We start from the raw sequence: 24,996 nt of genomic DNA on the forward strand, positions 1-24,996 counted from the left end.
TCGAGAGAGCGGCAGGCCCCCAGCGCCCGCTCCCCCAGCGCGGCAGCAGCCCTGAGCCCGTGCTGGCCTGAGAAAGCCACTTGGGAGATTTGTCACGGGAGGGCAGACCCACCCACAATGGAGCTGTTTCCGGGGAATATACCACCAGGTGTGTTGGAGTCTAAATGCTTTGGCTCTATCGTCATACAAGGAGCCCTCCCACCTGGAAACCTATGCTGGGTCCTGGTCCTCAGCTGGCTGTGCAGGGCCAGCCTTGGGCACAGGAAGTCCCCAAGGGAGACTGAGGGTTTGAAGGCCCCGCCTCAGCCCACCCACCAACCAGTGAGAGTCTGAGGGGCTGCAGCGAACGGTCTCAGGTGCATATTTCAGAGCCACAAGGTGCACTTCCCAGACCTGGAGCTGGGCACCCACAGCCTCCCGGAGGGGGACACTGCACATCGGGCACCTGCCTTCCCAGGGCTTCCAGACACAGTCTCAGGTGACTGTGTTTTTTATTTTTTAAAATGGACTTCAGAGAATAAGGGAGAGGGAGAGGTAGAATCATCAATGATGAGAATCATTGATCGACTGCCTCCTGCACTCCCCACCCTGGAGATGGAGCCCGGGAATCAAACTGTGACCTCCTGGTTCATAGGTCGACACTCAGCCACAGAGCCACGCCAGCCAGGCTCAAGGTGAATGTCTTAAGCTGAAGGGAGACTCCTCAGTGATGAGCTGGGGTTTCCGCACAAGCAGCTCGCACTCTGGGGCCCCAAGAGAAGCGCCCACTGGGAACACGCCCCATACACGCACTGGAATATTTTATTAGTTTGTTTAACCCGACAACTGTATCCTCAATGTCATCGTGTAGTTCTGCGCCTTAAAACTGCACATTAAAAGTGTGAATTAAAAAGCCGTTCCTATGTAAAGTCTGTGTGGACATGGCATTTGAAGTGTACCAGAATCCCACAAAGCATTTGGGAGGATAGAAGAATCCTTCTGCAGGTAAAATCGGGTGAAAGCTGAGCGAGGGAGGAACTGGTTTCCACTTTGGGAACAACCCAGTCACATGGGCCTGGCCGCCCCCAACTCAGTGCCCTGTGAGCTGAGACCCTGAGTAAGCGATCTGAGGGGAAAGACAGGAGGGCCCTGAGTGGGGAGGCCCGAGTCCTGAGTGACAGGCAGGGCTGGGAATTGGGGGGATCTGGGCCTGGCCATCTGGAAAGGGCTTGACAAGGGCCCAAGGGGTGGGTGCACAGGCAGATTGACCGCTCTGCAAACACGTACAGAGTGGCTGTGATCGCAGCAAAGACCAGGTTTCCTTTCCTATTTTCATGATAGCAACAATCCTATATAATAAAACCCTAATATGCAAATGGACTGAATGGCAGAAGGACAGGTCACTATGATGTGCACTGACCCCCAGGGGGCAGACGGTCAATGCAGGAGCTGCCCCCTGGTGGTCAGTGAGCTCCACAGGGGGAGCGCCGCTCAGCCAGAAGCTGGGCTCACAGCTGGTGAGTGCAGCGGCAGTGGCAGGAGCCTCTCCTGCCTCCACTGCAGACGGGTGGTAAGGACCGAGGGGTCCCGGACTGCGAGAAGGCACAGGCCAGGCTGAGGGACTCCCCCACAGTGTACGAAATTTCGTGCACCGGGCCTCTAGTCAATTATAAATACTAGGACTTCATCTTCCTGATAAAAATGCCACCTTCCACGAAGGGGGCGCTCGCTTCCTAGGGGGAGTGTGGGCACAGCCAAAGTGTCTCCACTTCAACCCGTGCCACTGGGCAGCAGTGACAGCGATAGGCCCACGCAGGTGTGTGTCCGGGCCTTTGTGCTCGGAGGACCCGCTCCACACTGACCCACGTACAGAGAGGGAGCTGCCGCCCACTCTGACTCTGTAGGGAAGGTCACCCTGGCCTCAGAGGCTTCCTGTGAGGTGGCCTCGACACTAGGCCTGGCCCTCCAGCCGGGCCACGGCCTGCTTCAGGTCCTGCACCACGAGGTCCACCTCGGCCCGGGTGGTGCTGCGGCCCACGCTCAGCCGAAGCGCGTTCCTGGCCACGTCAAAGGGGATGCCACAGCTCAGCAGCACCGGGGATGGCCTGAGGGGCAAGAGACCAGCATTAGCTGTCACAGAGAAAAGACAGGGAAGGGCCCAGGCCCCCTCTGCTCTTGGCCAGCTCCCCACCCCCTCTGCAGGCATCCCCCGGCCACCCGTCTTCCAGGTCCGGCTCCAAAGCCTCCCTGGTTCTCCAGACCCCGGGCCTCTCATGCCAGAAGGTCCCACACGGTCAGCACAGAACCTCAGCCCCGGAGCACGGACAGCTCCCAGTCCTAACACGCAGGGGTTTCCAGGGCTCCGAGATAGGCAGACACACACACACACACACACACACACACACACACACACACGGTGGAGCGTCTTGCATCCACATTGTTTGAGGCTGTGGTGTACCAAGTGTTGTGGGTTTTCACAGTACACAGCACAAGGCTTTCTGCACACGGGTCCAGCCTATATTTATGAATGGAGGCAGTTCTGAAGCTGGGTATGTGCAGCTCATGGGGGTCCTCAAATCCCCAAGCAGGCTCTGCCTTCACAGGCCACCTACAGGCCAGGGGCCCAACAGCAAGGCAGCGTGGGCTGCTGGACTTCAGCGCCTGAAACCCCCAGATCCAGGCCACCGTGTACGGGCCAGGCAGCAGGTGATTTCATCACCTCCGGTCACCCAGCTTAGAGCTGATCTGCAGCTGACCCTGTCACAGCTGAGAGGAGGACCATGCTGGGCAGTGACAACACAGCTCTTCCTGGCTGGGTGACCTCACTTCTGTTCCAGGAGGCACCACCACAGGGCCCCACCCCACCCACAGGGCAGTGGGCACCTGCCTCCACCCTCTCCCCCTCCCACCCACCCAGGGGCCACACGGGACACCTGTGCCCCCTGAGCGGTGCTGTCAGCCCCTCCTTGTCCCCTCCACCCCACCTCTGTGGCTGTTAAGATTGCAGACTGCAGCTGCCAGCTTGACCTCTCTGCCTCAGTTTCCTCATCTTAGAAATGGGCTACTCAGATCATCCCCGAGCGTCATGGTGAGCATTCCCTGAGCGATGCCCCCTGAAAGCTCGGTGAGGGACACGCCCATGAGCCCTTTTCTGGGTCCAGGCCGGCCTGGCCTCGCTGCTCCTGACCTGGAGTCTGGTTGCCTCATCGGGCTCCTGGCCCCACTGCCCGCCCCTCCCCACCCCGTGAGAGCTGCTGGTCAAGCCTGGGCCCTGCCCCCGGAGGCCTGCACAGGGTCACCTTCTATCTCCCCACCAGGCTGCACAGCTCTGTGCTGCGTCCTGGAGAGCACTTACCGGTCCCCGAGGTCTGAGTGGCACGCGGCCCCCACGCTGGCCAGCAGCGTCCTGCACTGTGCCAGCACCGAGCAGCCTGAGGAGAGAGCACAGTCCCCTGAGGTCGAGAGTCCTGGCGGGGCCCCTCCCTGTGCCCCCCGCCCACCCCAGCAGAGGTGAGAGAAACCGCAGGGGGCCCGGGACCAGGCATCCTCTCCCTGGCTGTGGAGAAGCAGGCATGGTTCTGCTCATAAAACTGTCCTCAGAAATGTCGTTTCCCACCACCGCCTAGTAAGACAGCGGAATTCTGATTAGCGGCCGCACTTAGTGTTGTCCTGGCAATAAGTTAGCCTTAACCCGCGTTTCCTAAAGGTAGGACACGAGGCAGCTGCCTTCATGAAGCCAGAGGCCTCCCTCTTCTTCCAGGTGGAGACAACAATAGTAACAAGCATCTCGGTCCCGTTCACATTAACACAGGTTGCCAGTGATACAGTCTGCCCCGGGAGAAGTGGGAAAGGAGGAACTTAGCTTCCCACAGTGACCACGCCTGGAGACGCAGGCACTCGCCTCTCTGCCCCGTCCCACTGAGAACGCAGCGCAGCCCAGGGTCTCATTAACGCAGCCGAGATGCTGCCCCGTCCGACCTCTGTAACCCAGGACAAAGCAGCAAGGACCTCTTCTCCTAAGCAGCGAATGTGCTCTGAGCTGTGGCTCACTCCACCTCCCAGTGGAACACAGCAGGGCACCCCTGGACTGGCTCAGGGACGCAGGACAGCTCTTTTGCCTGATGGGGAGCAGTGTCTCAGCAGCCAGGGAAACCCCTGGCTTTGCACTCTTCCCTCCTCACAGCCAGTTTTTAGAGTTGATCTACTTTCCTTAACCTTCATAAAATATCTTGTCAAGTTTGCTGGCAAAAAAGGATCAGCCACCCTAAAACGTAGTTCATTTTATCTCCTTCCCGAACCGCTTTCAGCTGGGCGTGAGGACTGCTGAGCACTGCGCACGCCCTCCTCCTGGGCCGGGAGCGCCGAGCCGTCGGAGAGGCAGGCCTGCGACGGCCCAGGCCACCTGGGACAGGGCGGCCGCTGTGCCTTAGCGAGCGGCCCACAGCACAGCCCAGCCCGCCCCCACGCCCGGGAGACCAGGAGACTGCCATCACCTTGGAGCTGGGGTCCCCGGAAGGAGAAGTTACACGTGTTGGGGAGCCGCTCAGTCCCCGGAAACTGGCTGTTCAGGTGGATTTTCTTCTTACCGAACTCGGCCTGAAGATGGATGAAATGTTCAGTTGTTCAGTGATGGCTCCAAAGTCCCGCCCCGCCCCCACCCCCCCAACCACCTTCTTGACCTTTAGACTTCCCTGGGAAACGAAACCTCAACCTCAACACGTAAACTCATTCTCACCGGGAAGCACCTACCTAGACTGGCTGTGGAAGCAAAGCCAACAAGGAGATGAGATCCTGACACACGAGTCCACCTGATCACTAAAGGCACCATCTCTGGTGCGTCTCTGTCTGGAAAACAACCCACTGCCGGGGTCCCTCTCTGGGGTTCTGACTCTGGCTCCTGTCTCATGACCAGCTGGGCTCAGTCCCCGTCCTCAGTGCCCACTGGCAGAAGGAGATGAGGCCCCAAAGACACCCGCCCCCCTGGGGCCGACGGGGCGCTCACCGCCAGCCTCTCCTCCAGGTAGTCGCGCACGTCCCGCATGTGGGCCTCGTAAGCCTCGCAGTTCTCTGCCACCAGCTCAGCAGCCTAGGGACACGGAGGGCGTCCACTTATTGCAAAGCCAAGGACCACAAAGCTCTACGGAGCAGGGGCGGCGATTCCTGGGACTGACGGGCCATTTCCGCAGACTGCTCGTTTCTGGAACAGCAGACAGTGCTGGGGGCTGGCTGGCGGTTGAGCTAAGTGCCTGGAGTGTCACCGCACTTGATCCACAGGAATGTACTTGACCAGGCACCTCCTGAAACTGCCACGCACCAGAGCTGCCGCAGCCCGTAAGGGCAGGAAGAACGTCAGCCCTCAAAGCACGTCCTACTGTTCCAGAGACGGAGGGACGGACAGACACACACACGGGGACAGGTGGGCGCATCACACTGCCTGGGTGGGTGATCTTCGGGGACACGGGCACGCGGGGGCAGGGGTGTGGCGATGGCACGCAGAGTCGGGCAGGGGCAGCCACCAAGGTCCAAGGCCAGGGGAGGGGTGAGTGCTCCCGGAGCAGAGTGAGCGCTGTCAGGGACCGAGGCTCCGTGACAGGCGGGACCTGAGCCTAAGTCACAGGGCAAAGGATTCTGGGAAGGGGATCCGACCTGCACGGTCACCCACCACTCGGTATGTGGAGAAGGGAAGAGGCTGGCAGGTGTCAGCAAAGGATGGGGATGACCTGGTCACGTGGCGGTGGCCATGGAAACCGACAAGAGGCAGATCCTCACTATTATCGTGGAGACAGACAGACAGGCCTGGCTGCTGCCTCAAGCATGGGAATAAGAGCAAGGTCAAGGGCACCTCCTAGTGAGGGCGTGGATGGCAGGAGGCTCCATGGGGAGAGGGGGATGATGGAGGGGAGAGTGGGATACATCGCGGACCCTTGGAATTTCCCTGGTGACAGGAGTACCTCTTGTTCTAATGAGGCCTCACTGGGTGGCTGCTGAGTGGGGGACTGGTCACCAAAAGGCCAGGCCATCTCAGGAGCCTGGGATTTTCAGCCCCACCCCCCATTCTCCAGAGAGGACCGGCTGGAATGGAGTTAAGACCCACTGAAGCCCATAAAAACCCCGAGTACGGGGTGGGGAGAACTCAGGGTGGGTAGACACGTGGGGCGCTGGGGGTGGCACCCAGAGCGTGGAAGCCCCGGCCTTCCTCTGCATCTCTTCCACTGGGCGTTTCCCCCGCATCCTTCACCACATCCTTTTATGAAACCGGGATCTGAGTTCTGTGAGCCCCTCAGCAAATTAATTGAATGGTGGGGGGTGGGGGGGCTAGGGGGAACCTCCAATTTATAGCCCGTCGGTCAGAAGCCCGGTGACAACCTGGACTTGGGACTAGAGTCTGAAGTGTGGGATCTCCTGGGACAGCTGCCTCCAGGCGGTGTCAGAACTGAGCCACACTCAGGACAGCCAGCGGGGGTCACAGAGAACCGCGGGGCTCCGAGTGCGGTGAGTGTGGCAGCCCGTGAGAGGAGGAGACACAGGAGGAAGGCTGTTTCCCGCCACCTGCCCCGGCTCACAGGCTCACCTTCCCGAGGCCGGCGATCATCGGGGTGTTCTCCGTCCTGGAAGACAGGGAGTCAATCCCATTTTTATGCAAACCACTGACAAATGTCCCAGGAAGGAATCCCGTTTATGTGCGAGTCGTGTGTTCAAAGACAAAAATCACACCAACACCCTTTCTACACACGTGCCACACAGGCCCCCAACCCTCCTGCCGTCTCCTGCTTGCCCAGCGGCGGCCGGCAGGCCACCCCTCCCCTCCCCCTCCCGGTCCTCCGTGACAGTTCTGCCCGGACCAGGGAAACCACCCTCCTCCCGCTGCAGACTCACAGCAGCCTCTTTGGTCCCCACTGCAACGGGCGGGGGTCTGAGAGCTCTTCCTCCCTGTTCCCTCGGCTGAGGCTCAGCAGCGCCTCCCCACCGTGGATGGATGAACCGTCACTGGAGGTTTGGGGCAGAGAAGGCGCTGCCAAGTCCTAGGCCCAGGCAATTTTTTCCGTTTTTGTTTCCCCCCAAAGTGTCAGCGTTGTGTTTTACAGAAGTTCAGGATCTATTCTGAGGTCATGCTGGGGAGGGCGTGGGATGGGTGGAGGCGCGCCGCAGGCCTCGGACGGCCATCACTGCAGCCCCAGGCGCGGGCGGGCTGTCCGTCCTCCACAGAACTGCTTCCCCATCTCTGCCAAAAGTCATGGGGCATATGTCTGGTTGTGTCTCTTTTGTTCCAATGGTCTCCTCGCTGGGATTCGATAGACAGAAATTGTATATGAATTTGGGGAGAACTGACATCTTTACTGTATTGAGTCTTCTGACCCATGACGTGGTGCGTCGCTGCGTTTATTTAGATTTTGATTTCTTTCGCTGGCACCATGCTGTTCAGCATGCATGCCCAGTACAGGTCGTGTTACATTTGTATCTGAGTGACTGCAAGTGGTGTTGTAGTTTTAATTTGGTTGTCCATATGTTCACTCCCCGGTTTTCCTTCTGCCGACAACGTCTTGACTTCCCCCTGACCCTGGGGGACAGGTGTGCTGGGCAGGATTCCGGCAACAGTTCTGAGCACCTGCCAAATGCGCTGCCATTTCCTTCTGGCCTCGTGGTTTCTGGTGAGAAATCCATTGTCTCTGAAATGAATTTTTACCCTCTAGGTAAGGTGTCAGTTTTGCCCTGGCCAATTTCAAGATGTTTCTTGGTCTTTCATTTTCAGAAGCTTAACCGCATATTGTGACATGGATTTCCTTCGGTATGCCCTGTTTGGGATTTGTTCAGTTTCTTAAATCTGCAAGCTTATGTCTCTTGCCAAACTTGGGAATTTTTCAGCCATTGTTTCAAGTGCTGTCAGCCCCCCTCTTGCTACTCTCCTGGGACTTCACAGAAACGCACTGGATCCTTTGTTCTAGTCACACGGGTCCCTGAGACTCTGTCCAATTTATCCCTCTCTGTTTCTTTTCTGTTGTTCAGATTGGATAATTCTAGTTATTCTTCTATCTTTCAAGGTTCACTGATTCCTTCCTCTGTTCCTCCATTCTGCTGTTGAGCCCATCAGCCGAATTTTTATTTTCATTATTGTAGTTTTGGTCTACAGTTTCCACTTCTTTACATCTTTTTCTTTGCTGACACTTTCTATGTCCTTTGTTCACATTTTTCCTTGACGTGTTTTTACCGTGTCTGATTTAAAGTCTTCGCCAGATCATTCTAACGCCTTTGTCATCTCCCTGTTGGCAGCTATTGAAAACTCTTCTCAAGGTCCTGACTGTCCCCCCTCGTTCCCTGGTTGCAACGGCCCTGTGCGTCTCGGGGCCCCAGGAGCAGTCAGGAGGAGCCAGGTGTTTGCGCGCCCTGCTCACCTGCAGGCCGAACAGCAGCCGTCCGGCCAGGGGGCTTCGCGGCACCTGTGCAGTGGCCGAGCCAGAGTGCCAAGGGGAACTGTGCTTTTTTGCTGTTAATTCTCACCTGAGGACATTTTTATCCACTGATTTTTTTGGAGAGAGTGGAAGGGGGCAGGAGAGAGAGACATCGATGTGGGAGAGACACAGCGATTGGGGCCAGGGGTCAAACCTGAAAGCCAAATACATGCCCTTGACTGGGAATCGAACCCGCAACCCTTCGGGGTGTGGGCTGACGCTCCGACCACTGAGCAATGCTGGCCAGGGCACGGACCAACACTTTGAAGCATTTAAAGAAACAGAGATGTCCTTCATCTCCAAAAGCCTGTGGGTCTGTGAGTGCTGAGTGGGGGCTCGGAGGGAGAGCAGGGCTGGCTCAGCAGTGAGGGGCTGTGCGGCCCCTGTGCGGCCGGAGACAGAGAGAGCCGGCCCTGGGGGCACACCCCAGCCAGCAGCCAGAGCCTCGCTAACCTCCACCTTACCCCGGCCTGAAATTCCGTTCTTGTCCGCCTCCGAACAGCATGGGGTGCAGAGGGGTCAGTTCCCCGAGCCCTCGGACGTAAAGGGCTCCGATCCTGGGGCCATAGAACTGAAAGGAGAAGGCAGTCGTTATAAGCAAGGAGCTTCCCAGGATGAAAACTGATCGCTGAGAGGCACAGAGACACTGCGACGTGCGGGCCCACAGCTGTGCCCCGTCACCGCTCCGCACACGCTGGAGTCACGGAAGCCTTCGGGAGGCGGGCAGGCTGGACTCAGTCCCAGCTGTGTGGTGATGGGCCCCGCGCCCCCCCGCCCCAATGTGGTCGCATTTGTGAAAGGACAGGGTTGGAACTAGAGATCACCGAGGGCTATTTCTGGGTGTGAGTCCACATTTTCACACAGAAATCACACAAGAGCTGTAGGTGCCGCGGTGCCAGGCCAGCCGCTCGGCCTCTGGAGCCCAGCAGGCCCTGAGCTGCAGAACCAAGCACCAGGGCCAGGCCCCCTGCACTGCCAAGGTCTTCACGGTGAGCCAGGCCCTCTCTCCACCTTAAAGCTGCATCACAGAACCAAACCTTTACATTCAGGAGCCTCACTTTAAACCACGTGAGAGAAAGCAGCACTTTCTTGAAGCCCACATCTCCGTCCTTGCGGGAGGGCCGAGTGGGCTGACACTCCCTGCGACAGAGAACACACACCACCTGGCTAACCCACCTGCGTCTACCTCCCCTGAGCCCTCAGTGCCCTCCCACAGCCTTTCCTGGCTGCCCCCTCCCGCCCCTATGGGTTGGGTGCCCCATGATCCCAGCCATGGCACTCGTCACATGACACGCTAGCTGTCGCGGGTCCCCTTCTGTAAGCTCCTCCGAGTGGGGAGCTGCTGTCACTGCATCCCAGGGCCCAGCTCTCAGTGGCCCTCAGGTGCCCTGGGTGACAGGTGATGGTAAGCGGTGAGCCTCCAGGTCATGGAGCCATGTTCCCCCAGGAGGGAAGCAGGCCTCTGCATGCGCACCTTGTGCCCCACGATCGTCAGGAAGTCCACGCCCAGGTCCTCCACATCCACGCGCCTCTTCCCCAGGGCCTGTGCGGCATCCGTGTGCAGGAGAACGGCAGGCAGCCCGGAAGCCGCCCGCTCCTGGTTCAGGGCTTTAACTCGCCGGCTGATCTCAGGGATGGGCTGAAGAGGGAAAAACCAAGAGTTGGGTATGTTGCTTGGATTTGATGAAAACTGAATGAAAGAAGGAGACACTAACTGGGACAGACCCAAAACACTACAGAATTCAAAGCAGAGGAAGAGCCCTAACCAGTTTGGCTCAGTGGATAGAGCATTGGCCTGCAGACTGAAGGGTCCCAGGTTCGACCTTGGTTGCGGGCACATCCCCAGTAGGGGATGTGCAAGAGGCAGCTGATCAATGATTCTCTCTCATCGATGTTTCTAACTCTCTATCCCTCTCCCTTCCTCTCTGTAAAAATCAATAAAATATATTTTTTTAAAAAATAAAAGCAGCCGAAACCGGTTTGGCTCAGTGGATAGAGCGTCGGCCTGCGGACTAAGGGTCCCAGGTTCGATTCTGGTCAAGGGCATGTACCTTGGTTGCGGGCACATCCCCAGCAGGGGATGTGCAGGAGGCAGCTGATCGATATTTCTCTCTCATCGATGTTTCTAGCGCTCTATCCCTCTCTCTTCCTCTCTGTAAAAAATCAATAAAAAATATATTTAAAAAAAAATAAAAATAAAAGCAGAGGAAGAGGCCCAGCCGAGAGGATGGACGGACTGGCGGGGCTGACCGCCCCCTTCCCACCGGGTTTGCGAAAAAGGAAAGAGCGACTCACCATGACGACGCCGGTCTCGTTATTCGCCAGCATGATGGTCACGAGGCATGTGGCCGGGCGGACGGCCGCCAGGATGTCATCAGCCTCTGCCTGCCCATTCACCGTGGACACGGGGACGAAGGTGACCGCTGAGCATAAAACACAAGTACCGAGGTGAAGAACCCTCCTTGACAGTTCACTTAGATACAGCTCCACAAATGCATTTTCCACGATTACAAACGTAATTTATTGTAAACATTCTGAAAACTATAAAGAAGGAATTGTCATCCCACCAGAAACGATCGACTTGAACGCTTCCTTAATGAAGCCTCAGTTGGTGGGTTCACTTTGTGGAACGCTCTCCTTCCTGCGTCTCAGGGGCCCACGAACTTGACCTCCACGCACTCGGCGCTGAGCCAGTGCTCATTCCCGGCACTCACTGCACAGGGAAAACAGTGGGGTGACTAAATAGAGGGTTTGGGTTCAAAAGCAAACACACACATGAACACACCTGGAAACACTTAGGAGTTGGTGCCTTGGCTTCCGGGGTGAGAGCTCGGGTAGCGGAGAAAAGCGCGTGGAAGCCTCCGACACCGCCCGCCCCCTGCAGCCAAGACAGTAAATCCCATCAAGGCTGCGTCACAGGGGAGTGAGGGCGAGCGCTGCCGCCTGTTAGGGCCTGACACAGGCAAGGATGGTGGCCCCTGTTATGTCCATATTTAATTCACCAGTCTGACCCTTACAAAGGCCATGATCGCGGAAGAGGACAGTAGACCCCACATATTCAATCAGTTATAAGCTCTTACTTAAGGCTGCTCTTCTAGACGTGGTGTCTTTGCTAAAGCAGACTGACCTGGCCTCAGGTAGAGGCAGCCACTGATCTGGGAATCTGGGAAGTGATTCCCCCACCCATGTCAGAAAAGAGCGTCAGAAACCACTGGCATTCACTGAGGGGACAACAGGAGGCATTTACAGTACTGCCCCAGGGCTATGGTAACTCATCTGTTCTCTCTCATAATGTAGCTCGAAGGAACCTGGGCCATCTGGACATTGAGAACATAATACTGATTAAAAACAAAACAAAAGAGAACAGCTCCGAGACATGTGGATTCCTGCGATAGAGGGGAATTGACAGGAGTGCTCCAGCCATGAAGTCAGGGGAGAGACAGTCCAGAGATGGAAGACGCTGACGATGCCTTGCCATACTAGCAGTCAGCAGATGTGCGTCACTGCAGATTGCCCAGGACCAAACCGGAGAGGGTCGGACCTGCAATACCGCCGTTTGTCCACCATCCAGAACTGAAGTATCATTGCTGTTATGAACACATTAACAACTGTTGGACATAGAAACCGGGACTCAAAAGAACTGTTGGCCCAGAAAGAAACTCACTACAGACTGATTCATTTGCCTCTCAGCATAACCATTATTGCTTGTCTCATTTTCAGTTCCTATAAGTGTATTCCTAGTATCACATGAGCTCACTCATCTAGGGGAAAAGATGAACAACATAGACTGAAGAACAAGAACAGCATCCATCAGACTGTCGGACCTCGGAGGGAAAGTAGGGGAAGGTGGGGACAAGGGAGATAGATCAACCAAAGGACTTGTGTGCTTGCATATGAGCCTAACCAATGATCACGGACAACAGGGGGAGGGGGGCTTGTGTGTGGGGGGGATTGGGAAGGGAACGGGGGGAGGGGGTTGAGGACAAATATGTGATACCTTAATCAATAAAGTAATTAAAAAAAAAAAACAAAAAAAAACAAAAGACAAACACACCCTTTTGCCCCTCAAGGTCCCTCAGAAACTAGAGAACAGATTTATTTCTAAGTAAGAGGTGTCACCTCTAGATAAGGGAAGCTGAGGAATCCCCAGAAAGACAGTGGCATTTGATTAATAGGAATAGGATAAGCAAACTCAGAATATTAATGTCTGAATGGATCCAGTGACCATCCAAGTTCAGGGTGCACAGTGTGGAGAGCAGGGCGGGGCTGATGACTGAGGCAGGCAGAGGACTGGTTCTGGTGTCTGAGCACCCCTGCCTTGCACCCAGCAAGTGGGTGGCATCACATGCCCAAGACAGGAGAGGCAGGCCCAGGGGCTCCAGGACAGGGAGGGCCCGAGAGAAGGGGAAGAACTCACACATCCGCTGCAGGACATGGACAGGAGGCAAAGGGAGGGCAGCCTGGCCAGAACTGTCTTTTCATGAAGAAGATACTCAATATCAATAGCCACAGGGAAATGCAAGTCAAAACCACAATGAGATTCCACTTCACACCCACTAAGATGGCTATAATCTATAATAATAAAAGCATAATATGCTAATTAGACCAGACGTCCTTCCAGACGTCCTTCCTTCCTTCCGGATGAAGCTGGGGCTGCGAGGGAAGCCCGGGTCCTGGGTGCCTGCTGGCGGCCAGAGGGAAGCCCGGGTCCCGGGTGCCTGCTGGCGGCCAGAGGGAAGCCCGGGTCCCAGGTGCTGGAGGGAAGCCGGTGCTGGCAGCGGGGGAAAGGAAGGCCTACTCTTGCACAAATTCCGTGCACTGGGCCTCTAGTAAACAATAAAGCCCTTGCTGGTGTGGCTTAGTTGGTTGGGCATGGTCCCATATACTGAAAGGTTGCCAGTTCGATTCCTGGTCAGGGCACATGCCTGGGTTGTGGGCTCAATCCCCAGTAGGGGGTGTGCGGGAGGCAGCCAATTGATATTTTGCTCTCACATCTATGTTTCTCTCTGTCTCTCCCTCTCCCTTCCTCTCTCTAAAAAATAAAATAAAAAACAAAATAAAACAAAATAAAATACAGACATTAACAAATGTTGGTGAGGATATAGAGAAATTGGAACCCTTGTGACTACTGGTGGGAATGCAAAATGGTGCAGCTACTTTGGAAACAAAGGTTAAGGCTAAACACCGTTAGCAGAGACCCAGCTGTCCCACTCCTAGGTATAAACCCAAGAGAATGAAAAGGTGCCCACAAACACACTTCCAGACAAATGCTCATACTGGCATTATCATAATGATGAATGCTCTTTAACTGATGAATGGATGAATAAAATGAGAATATTATTCACATAAAATGAGATTTACTCATCCACATGAAGGAATTAAGTGCTTGCACATGCTACAGTATGGATGAACCTGAAAACATGCTGAGAGAAGCCAGGCACAAAAGACCACGTATTATTACATGATTCCATTTCTATGAAAGTCCAGATCAGGGAGCCTCTAGAGACAGAATGCAGGTTAGTGGGTGCTTGGGCTGAGGGCCTCTGTAGCATGTGAATGACCTCTCCATAAAGCTGATTTATAAAGAAAGCAATTGGCCTGGTTGTCGTGGCGCAGTGATTGAGCACTGACCTATGAACCAGGAGGTCACAGTTCAATTCCCCTGTCAGGGCACATGACCGGGTTGCGGGCTCAATCCCAGTGTGGGGCATGCAGGAGGCAGCCGATCAATGAATTTCTCTCATCATTGGTGTTTCTATCTCTCTCCCTCTCCCTTCCTCTCTGAAATCAACCAATATATATATTTATATAAAGAAAGCAATTGGGAGAGGTGGAGGGGGTGTGAAACGGTCAAAGTCATCATTTTATATGGGGGTGGGAGTATCAGCAAACAGATGCTTGAGCTGAAATGGAGATTATGGCCCTGACGGGTTTGGCTCAGTGGATAGAGTGTCGGCCTGCGGACTCAAGGGTCCCAGGTTCAATTCCGGTCAAGGGCATGTACCTGGGTTGCGGGCACATACCCAGTAGGGAGTGTGCAGGAGGCAGCTGGTCGAAGTTTCTCTCTCATCAATGTTTCTAACTCTCTGTCCCTCTCCCTTCCTCTCTGTAAAAAATCAATAAAATATATTAAAAAAAAAGAAATGGAGATTATGTTTGTAAGTGATTAAGTATTAAGTTGGAAGTAATTAAAATGAAATGTGAACCATAAGAGAAACTCCAGGTGGGCTTGAGCAGGACAGGACTGGGGCCACTTTACTTTGTACTTTACACCTTTCTATAACGTTTCGATTGTTTCTATCATGAGCATGTTTATACTTTGTAACATTTGTGTAACTTTAAATAAGAGGGTAAAGGCAACAGTAACTGATAACAATGTCTACTAAGTTGCCTTCCCTGTGTAAGACAGAAAAAAGGCAGCAGGGATATGAGGAACTGCAACCCAATATGAAGGTTAGACCAGACCTTCCTTCCTCTCCCCCCTTAATTAGACTGGTGCATTCAGGTAAGACCAGGAGGAGGAAAACCTTTCCAGTCTCACACAGGAAAACCATCACCAAGGTCCTGGTCTACCCCAGCAGTTCTGTTACAGCCCTTCATCTCTGGGGTAAAACTGCCTTCCCAGATCCGCCTTCAGGTTTCCGGGCAGATTCAACAGGAAAGCTGACAACGAGAAGAAATAATTTCTTATGTAAAGGAGACTTAACCATGGCTGTCTTGGGCAGGGGGCGGGGGGTGGGGGGAGGCTCTTATGTTTTCAAGTCAGTGGTCTTAACCTGGAATCACAGGAAAAGTGAGAGAAGGACCGGTTCCTTCTATGTGACGATGACAGGGCCATCGCCACTGCCGGCTAAGCCTGACTCACCCCTCGGGCCGCCTGGCACTGCTCTGGGGGAGGCCGGGCCACCCTGCCCCAGCCTCACTGAGAGCCCCTGATTCCGACCCCCTGAAGGGGATGCCTATTTGATCCTTCTTCATATCAGAGGAGTAGAAGCCAACATTTAATTCTTAAAATCAAACAATGAAAAGCACCATTTAGCATTTTATAGACATGTCATTTAAATATTTATTGTATACAAGAGTCTGAAACATCATCTGCATACACCCGGTGGTCACTTTAAGGGAAAACCTCATGGCATCTACTGACCTCCAGGTGGCAGCCTGGAGGGACAGGCTGTGTCCCCTCCATGAGGACAGCCAGGAAGCCGGAGCGCAGGAGGGCGCTGGCTCACCCTGTCCCCGGGGCCCCTCCCCACTCGGTCAGCCAGGCGGGTCGGCAGAGCCGTCCCTGCGGCAGTCTGGGCGGGCACTCACCGGCCACTCGCTCCTCCACCAGGTGCTCCAGAGGCAGGCGGATGGAGTCGTGCTCCACAGTGCAGGTGATGATATGGGGCGTGGCCCCCTCCGCTGGGCTGTGCCGCTTGGCTGTGTCCCCCCTGGAGGTGTGGGTGGTTTGGAAATGCCTCACCACGGAGTGGATCACCAAATTATTGGACTGCAGAGACATGCAAACAACCACTGACAGAAACTGCCCGGAGGGGAGAGTGGGGACAGCAACCTCTCCCGTGGGGATTTCCTCGTGGCTAACATTTAAGACAGAAAGAAAAAGTCAGCTCCTGAGCTGCGCCCTTTGAAAGGCCCGACTGCAAAGACTTGAGGGTTTCAAACTTTCAAAAACCTCAGAACTCATTTCTGGTCAGTTATACCTGCTTTGCATGATTATGTCTGCATGTGCAACTTATGCACTTTTAAAACTTAAAAATCCGTCAAAAAAGACTATCTTTCCCAGGCCCGTGGCTGGTGGAGCACCTCTGCTCAGGGCCCTTCGGCATCTCCATCAGTAAAGTCTCTGACTCAGAGAGTCTATCATGGACTTGGCCCGACGGCTGCACAGAAGCAAGACGATGGACGTAGAAGACTATTGACTATAGCGCTGTAACAGGGAAAGCTTGGAGAGCCCTTCCATGTGTATCAATAACGGGACTTGTTAAATAAATTATGCAACATTATTCGGCGGAACACGAGCAGATGTAAAAACACCAAGGGAACGCTCTGTGGCTGATACCAAAAGAGCAACACACTTGCTAAATGTAAAGAGGTAGCTGACGTTGTACATAGTGTCCCACAAACTATACAGAAAGGGCGAGATACATACACATTTGCTTGTATGCGCACAAAGATCCCTGAACAGGTACAAAGGGAAGGAGAAAAGACTATGCAAATCCACATGTCTATTTGCATTTTACCCACAGATCACCTCTGGAGGACACAAAGCTAACTGTGTTGGTGTCCTGGAGAAAGAAGTGGACAACAGGCGAGTGGGGGTGGGCTTGTGCCCTGACCGGGAATCGAACCGGTGACCTCCTGGTTCACAGGCTGATGTTCAACCACTGAGCAACACCAGCCGGGCACCCTTCTGTTTCTTGTTAAAACTACAGCTGAAATACCTGGATTCCTGGTTGGGGCACATGCCCAGGTTGCGGGCTTGATTCCGATTAGGGGGCGTGTAGGAGGCAGCCGATGGATGATTCTCTCTCATCACTGATGTTTCTCTCTCTCTCCCTGTCTCTTCCTCTCTCTGAAATCAATAAAAACATATTTTTTAAAAAACAAAAAAACGACAGCCGAAAGGATGAGACTTTAGAAACCTTACCTCAGTGCCCCCGGAAGTGAAGATGATGTCTTGAGCCTTCCCGCCTATCATTTTCGCAAGGTTCTCCCGAGCTGCATCGATAATATCCTTGGCCTTCCTACCTTGAGGGACCAAAATGGACATTCATTAACGTCACTTCATCAAGTGCAATTGACATGTTTAAAGAATGACTAGCCATGAAGGAGCGAGAGGTCTGAGTGGGTAATTCTAAAACGAAACATGTGTAATCACAATAACGTGTAACACCTAGAAATAACCCGGTGCAAGGGCAGCAGTGAGGTATCAGTGACTCAGGGACCACAGCTGAGATCCCTGGAAGCTAGAGATCTGGAGGGGAAGCCTGGGAACGGAAGGTCCCTGCTCATGCTTTTTGTCTCACAGGGTGCTGGAGGACAGGGAGGCTGTGGCCATCGCTTTTGCCTCCCGCTCATCCCGGCAGGAGAATGAAAGGATGGGAAGGCCTAAGGTCACGCTGCAAAAAAAACACAAAAATAAGCAGAACTGGAACTCATGACCCCTCAGCACCAAGTCCAATGCCCTAACCTCACAGTGCAGGCCCCCAGGTAGCGAGGAGGTCCCTGCCTCAGGGCAGCACCTGCTTTCAAACAGGGGCATGCAGCGCAGCTGCCTCCCAGGCTCGCTGGCTCCCAGGTAGGACCAAACGTCAGGAGGCACAGAAAGGAAGGGACCAGGACGGGAAATCTGAAAACCGCAATGACCATTCCTACTTAAGTAGCCTATAGACCAGCAGTCTCCAAACTTTTTGGACTATTCAGTCCTATCGGGAAGAACAAACAAAACTGGAACAGCTATATAGTGTCCCCCAGAATGAAATCCCATAAAGGCAGTGTTTATTAAAATACTTTTCATTTTCAAAGTTGTTCTGTCAGCTGGGTTAACGCTGTCACTTCTCTGCTCAGAACCCAACAGGCACGCGCCATCTCCGTCAGGTGGGAGCCCCAGGCCCACCCACCCACACCCCGCCTGTCACCTGTTACTCCCTGCAGCTGCAGTGCGTCCTGTTGGTCTCCGTGCGAATGCCTTACCGTCAGGGGCCCGGCCATCCTACACAGGCAGCACCCTCCCCCCCACCCAGCAGGGCCCGGCCCATCCCGTCTCACAGGCCCCACAGCCTGTTCACCTAACACACTCACATTTGTCTGCTCACGGTCTGCCCCTCACTAGAATGGAAGCCTCATGAGGGCAGGGACTTTGTGTTGTTTGCTGCTGTACCCACCGGGCACAGAGCAAGCGCAGGTGAAGCATGCTGGACGAACGACTACGCTAAAATGCTCACGGAAGTCTGATTTTGTGTGTCGTGGAGCAGGACTTGGGTCCTTGGAGGTGAGTCCAAGTCTCTAACGCGAGGCCAGGCTGGCCTCGAGAGTGTCAGAAGACGCCACTGGACAGGCCGTGGGGAACTGCCAGCCCCGTAATGAAATCATCCTATCACAAAGGTGGTTTTCCTGTATATTTTTGAATTTCTACCTGAGTATCAACAGAAAGTGAACTGCGATGCATTTTCTAGTTATGGCTCTTAATTTGTGGAAACAAGGGCGGTCAAGGTAACCGAGAATCCACTGACGGCCTTCCTGGGGCCAAGAACATTATTTCTCCTGGAGGCAGTTCCCAAACTTCTTCATATCAGCTGCTTTTTATTGGCGTTTAACTGTTCTCCATATTCTCACGTGTAATGTACCATAAAGCTCAATTTTACTAGAGGAAATATTAGGGACAAGGAAATGTCCAGTTTAGCCAGGCACATGTACCAAATAAACCAACAGATATGCTAACGAATGACTAGTACCGGCTTTTGAAAATGCTTCCCGTTATCAAGTTGCTATGGAATTACAAAAGTAAATGGATAAGAAAGTCTACTACAGCTGATGAAACTGTACCCAGACATTACAAAATCCCAGGGCAGTAGTCTGTTTGAATGTTATCTTCAGCCACTGTAATCCAGTTAAGATAGTTTATCTTTATTATCCCCAATAAACATTAGATCAGAAGGGTACGATTTTGCTCGCCAGCTGAAAAACATCGTGTGACTCTGCTGTAGAACTAGTGATTTTAAATTGTTTTCCCAAACCTCCAATTTAATGCTCTACATCAGTGATTTTCAACCAGTGTGCTGCAAGAATTTTTAAAATGTGCAATACATGACTATTTAACCAGGGGCATTGACCTCTTTCCCTTAGATTGTCAAATAAACAAATGACAACAGCCAACACACAGTAGCCATCCGGTGTGACTGCCCTGTCTTGAACCATAAATATATAGGTCATATAACAGAGATGCATCTTATTGGTCACAACACATATTAAGGTTTCAGCTGATTGGTTAATTCTTGGTACTAGAAATCCTTATATACAAGTATAGGCGCCTGATTTTTTAAAAAGTCACTTTGGAGTAAAAAGGGTAGGTAATTACTATTATTATTATTATTGTAAATCAATCAAAATTATACCTATTTTTTTTGTCAGATGAGCAAAAAATACATTTTTTGGTGTGCTGCAGAATTTTAATAACTAGTTTATATGTGCCATTAGATGAAAAAGGTTGAAAATCACTACTCTACATTAAAATGAGACTAAATGAGAAATAAGAATATTTATAATTAAAAAATTTAAAAGTAATTTTCTTTTCTTTTTTTAAAAGGCCAGGATTATATTCGATCCTGATGATTTAAAAGATCTATTTTGCAAACTTTATAAGGATCAACTGAGACAGATACGTTAAAGGGCTCTAGGTACAGTTATAACTCTTTTTTTAAAAAAAAAATTTAATTTATTTTTTACAGAGAGGAAGGGAGAGGGTAGAGAGCTGGAAACATCGATGAGAGAGAAACATCGACCAGCTGCCTCCTGCACACCCCCTACTGGGGATGTGCCCGCAACCAAGGTACATGCTCTTGACTGGAATCGAACCTGGGACCCTTCAGTCTGCAGACCGAGGCTCTACCCACTGAGCCAAACTGGTTTCGGCAATATAACTCTTAATAAGACATCCTGTTCATCTGAGAAAGGGAGACAGGAATGTATGTTAAAGATTAAAGACTGTGGTAGCAACAAGGGTCAACGTACCAAGTTGGACTTCTCGAAAAAAAAACTTGCCAAGAATTATAGCTAGACTTGCAGTTCACAGAAAATCTATTCAAAACCAAGCGCTCCCGTGTCATTTCCCTGATGCCTCTGCCGCATATCTGCCATCTGTGCGCATCTCCTAGAATTACCTGCCGGGTAAGGGCTGCTGGGATTTCCCCAGGCTTCCCGCATGGCCTCGGTCACGGCCTGGACAACCTCTGGCTCCAGGGGGGTGGTTGCGTTATAGTCCATGTAAACCCTCCTGGAGGAAAGAAAAGGAGATGGGAGTGGGATTACAGGTGCACCGGGTCTATCACATCAACAGGAGCAAGTAAAGCAAGGGCAGGGAGCCCTCAGCCTACACTTGTCCCACCTGAGAAGGGCTGGTGGCCCGCAGGGCCTGGACTGCCCACCAGCCGCTGTAGGGTCAGGCCCATGCCGGCCTGGGGAGCGGCACGTCCCAAAGGCCCCTTCTTCCCCGCTTGCTTTTATAACTTCACCAGTTTTCTGTGAAGGCTGAGGCCGGGGTGAGCCCCGCACCCATTCTTCCCACTCTCTCTCCCTCTTCGTCTCCCTCAGGGGGCAGGTGTACCCTGGGGCAGGCCTGCTGCTCTCCGCCTTGAACTTTTGGGTTTCTTTGCCTACTAGGATGACCATTGCCCCCGCCTGACTCTTTTTGATCTTTGCTCTAACTTGACCTTCTGGTGAGGCTCTCGGCAGCCTCCCACCCTCTCCTTCCCAGCAGTTTCTCCCTAGACCTGTCCCTTGTTTCCTGTCTGCATCAATGGAGAGAAATAGGATGTCAGCTGCAAGGGCTCTGCCGTTCTCCTCACCGCTTGGAGGCCAGCACTGAGAACAACGGCCGGAACACAGCACGGGCTCCGTTCATAAGATGACAAAGTAAATGTCACAGAAAGGGCACATTCTCAGAAAGATCCTCGTCAGTAAAATTTATCTGTGTATCTTCTTACTAATATCAAAAACCTTCAGAAATTTTCATAACTATATACATTAGGACCTAATGTATTACCTAACTATAATGATTAGGTAATCGGCCTGATTCTAGAAATGATTTTACCTGATTTTTAAATCAACAACAGTGTTTAAACCAATCCACACGAAGATTCAAACACAGTTACTAACCATGTCTATTAAACAGTTACTTTGTTTTGTTTTTAGGAAATAATAATTTTAATCTATGTAAGCATAATTCATGCCCAAACTTATTCAATTCTGTCAGAGGTTTGGCCCTTCATGACATTTGTCATTTTCTTCATGAGCTCTGCACTATGTGAAAAAAAGTAACCTATCCTGTATGGGTTCAGTTAGCATAAACAATCTAACTCTGTAATCCCTCCTTAATAAAGTACAATATATAATCAATGTTGTATCATCTAGAATTGTCAAACTGTTCATGAAAACTAAAAACACCCTATAAAACAATGAAGCTATTTTATGTAACATGTAATAGGTATTTGTCATGAAGCAAAGCTTAAATATTTAGTCTTCTGAAACTCTAATGTATTTCCATAAGCCTTTTAATATATAATTTTATAAATATACTTTACCATCATGGAAGCCAGATATATACTTAGTTCTCTTTATACATAATTCAAAATTTTAAGAGGGTGTAAGCTATAATTCAGATACAATTTAATCACAACATCATACCAAGACTTTATAATCAGGAAAGAGATATTTAACATTATTGCTTAGTCTTATAGTGATTTTTAACCTAATTCATACATCTAAACTCTTATTTATAATTTTTCCTATACTCTTAAATAATACTGCTTGGCAAGTAACATAGGTACTGATATAATTTTTTATTTCAATTAGTTGCAAACGAATTCCAATTTGTTAATCAATGCATATACTCCTTTTTAACTACTTTACTACATCTCAGAATTAATCATACAGAAAGTAACTGCCCCGAATGCAAAGACATTGCAAAGCATTTTTTCCTTAAAGATTTTCAAGGAAAATCTATAGGAACACAGACTCATGTAAAAACTAATTAAAAATTTGATATTCCATCTTGCCTTACTAACTGTGAAACAACAGAAAGAGATGCGAACACATGTTCCTTTATATTTCTCTGCTTATCATAATATTATACTAAGAACTACTATAACTATGTATGAGCTAGTTTCCAGCTCTTCATGGGACACACTACAGTTCTACTAGTGAGGAGAAACGAATAATCAATTTTAGGTAACTCAAAAGAAAAATAGGTGGCACAAAAAGATAAAGAGACTTTGGCTTTTTTAATATCTATATCTATATCTATATATTTTTATTGATTTCAGAGAGGAAGGGAGAGGGAGAGAGAGAAACATCAATGATGAGAAAGAATCACTGATCAGCTGCCTCCTGCATGCCCCCCCACTGGGGATCAAGCTCGAAGCCTGGGCATTTGCCCTGATTGGGAATCGAAGCCAACTTCCTGGTTCATTGGTCAACACTCAATCACTGAGCTACCTTGGCCCGGCAGGAGGCAGAGACTTTTAATTCCAAATTTGTCATAGATTTGTTGGGGGGTGGCCTCTTTATTGATTCTGCTGGTTTAGGGGCTTGAATGATGTGCTCCTGAAATTTGAGTATCAATTCAGACAGTTCTTGCTTCTCAGTAGTCTTGATTTAAGGTTTGACTGGCTCAGGTGGCTTTTCATAATTACGTCTACTTTTTGTAAAGCCTAGAATGCTTAAAAAAATCAGAAAAAATCAGTTGTTCTCTTACAGCAAGACCAAGTCCTTAATGCATCATGAGAGACTGGAACATCTGGATGGTGTGTGGGAGCATGGTCAGAACTGGTCTCGACATTGCAGCCCCGGCTGTAGCACAACCAGGCTGTTTCTTTTCCCACCAACACAAGTCAGGCCCAAACCTAGAGACGGCAAGACGGAGCGTTTACAACTCCTAGTAACCGCTGGTCTGACAGCCCGTTTTTTTGAACCATGAATGTTTTAATGCAGCATCTTGTCTATAAATTGTTCAAAGTTACCTGATAGGTACAGGGCTTTGGGGCTTTGGGCAGTTTGACCGGCCATCCTTGGATGTTCCAGTATTAGGACACTCCCAGTCCTGCTGCAACGTAAAGCTGCAGGCGCCCCAACTTGGCTCTCACTTCCTATAAGTTAAGTGTCCCAGAGCCTCTCAAGCTACTAGTGTCAGCTGAGTGACGGGCTTTTCAACCTGCTGCTTGGCTCATTTATGGCTTGAATTTCAGAGGGACACTTTGTAGGTTACTCTGCTCCATTACCTGCTACTTCCTTAAAGTGCTATCAATAGTATGGACAAGCTAAACTCCATTTAAAAAGGCAAAAAGGCACCCTGAATCTCCCCTCCACTCGGTCTCCCTAGGGCAGCAGTCGCCAACCACGGGTGGTCCGTGAGGTCCGAAAGGCTGGCCACCGCTGCCCTAGGGGGCATCTTCCCAGCTGCCATTTGTTCTGTCCCAACCAGAGTAGAATGACTAATGAAAGAGCTGGTCTGATTTATTCTTCATATTCAGGTAAAGAGGATTACCCAAACAAAAAGTATTTAACACATTACTGAATCGGAGGGCAAAGATTCACAAACAAGAAAAGGCCACTTTCACCCCCACCCCTCTACCCCCACGGACTACTCTCCCTGAGTTCATCCCTACTTTCCCAGGTGCTCAGGCCAGTGGCGTGGGAGGCATCCTTCTTAATCCCTCCTTTCCAACACCAGTGCATCAGCGGGTCTAGCCTCAGTTCATTCACTTCTGCCACCACTTCTTCCCTCCTAGATTATTAGATTATTAGAGATTATTAGAGACCCAATCGCTTTCCTTGCTTCCTCCCCTGCCCCACCCCCATTCCTACTCTCCACAAAGCAGCCAGGATACAATAAAATTAAATTGCATCACTCCCGGGCTCAAACCTCCAAGATCCGCCACACCTTTAGAATAAATACACCCCAAAGAGCTTCCTGGGCTCTGAGGCGCCGCCCGGCCACGCGCCGCCGACTGCTCCGACGCGCTCCCGCCGGCCCCGGACCAGGCTCGTTTGTGCGCTCGGGGCCTTTGGAACTGCCGTTCCCTCTTCCCGCGTGCAGAGCGGGCCCAGACCGGTGCGGCCGACTCCAGGGCGTCACTCCGGTTTCAGCGCACTGTCTCCCTCCGGAGCCCGCCCCAGACCACGCCTCGCATCAGCCCGTCCTCCAGCTCTCATCCCTATTCTAGGCCTCCCCCGTGGCCAGCCGGCCAGCGCTGCAACCCCGCGTGGGGCTCCTCCCCGCGAGTGACCAGCGCCCCCCTCCCCCCTTCTGACCTCCCCGGGCGGGACACGCCAACCCCTAGCACCGCGGCGCCTGGAGAGCTTCCCGGTGGAGGGGGCCGGCGATTTCCCTCGCCTTCCCCTCTCGGCGCGCACCTCTCCGGCGGGCTCTTCTCTTCGCTGCCGCCGGGCCGACTCGCCACACGCCCCCCTGCATGCCTGCTCGGTGCCGCGGTCGCCTCCATCCCGACCCCGCCGCGACCCCGCTCCCGCTCACCGGGCCCAGGTGCAGCCCACACCCGCCCCGCCACTTAAGCCCGAACTGTCACCTCTGGGCTTGGCGAGGGGAAGCCGGGTCGCGAGGCCGGGGCGCGTCCGGATTGGCTGAGTTGCGCACTCCGGGCCAATCCCCACACTTCAGCGCTGGGAGAGGATGAAACACTGATTGGCTGCGCGCGGTCAGGTGACGGTCCTGGGGCGGGGCGCCGTGCCCGTCACAGAGGGCGTGGTCCCGGCAGCCAAATCCTGGCGGGAACCCCCGCGAGTCCCAGTCTCACGTGTCGCGGGTTGGGGGCGTCTCTCCGGCTTCTCA

General features: G+C 52.3%; 1 protein-coding gene across 1 annotated transcript; it reads right to left on the reverse strand.

Annotated features, from left to right (window-relative positions):
* Positions 1 to 791: 791 nt before the first annotated feature.
* SCLY (selenocysteine lyase) lies at positions 792 to 24,727 on the reverse strand. Its single transcript, XM_008138444.3, has 12 exons — positions 24,561 to 24,727; positions 20,312 to 20,424; positions 17,080 to 17,180; positions 15,741 to 15,921; positions 10,722 to 10,849; positions 9,901 to 10,065; positions 8,891 to 8,997; positions 6,551 to 6,587; positions 4,982 to 5,065; positions 4,473 to 4,575; positions 3,335 to 3,410; positions 792 to 2,084 (listed from the first exon to the last, which is right to left on the reverse strand). Exons 1-12 carry the CDS (start codon positions 24,647 to 24,649, stop codon positions 1,931 to 1,933), a joined length of 1,338 nt encoding a protein of 445 aa, XP_008136666.3. The 5' UTR covers positions 24,650 to 24,727; the 3' UTR covers positions 792 to 1,930.
* Between the last annotated feature and the right edge of the window lie 269 nt (positions 24,728 to 24,996).

Source organism: Eptesicus fuscus, chromosome 11 (genome assembly GCF_027574615.1).
Source record: "Eptesicus fuscus isolate TK198812 chromosome 11, DD_ASM_mEF_20220401, whole genome shotgun sequence".
In the NCBI taxonomy this organism is placed as follows: Eukaryota; Metazoa; Chordata; class Mammalia; order Chiroptera; family Vespertilionidae; genus Eptesicus; species Eptesicus fuscus.

Bases quoted from the DNA above. Each gene is read 5' to 3' on its own strand.
- SCLY (XM_008138444.3), bottom strand. From the start codon at position 24,649: ATGGAGGCGACCGCGGCACCGAGCAGGCATGCAGGGGGGCGTGTGGCG. The intron at 8,998-9,900 runs GTGCGCATGCAG...TTCTCCTTTCAG, and splicing joins TGACGATCGTGGGGCACAAG to TTCTATGGCCCCAGGATCGG. The intron at 4,576-4,981 runs GTGAGCGCCCCG...ATCCATCTTCAG, and splicing joins ACCTGGAGGAGAGGCTGGCG to GCCGAGTTCGGTAAGAAGAA.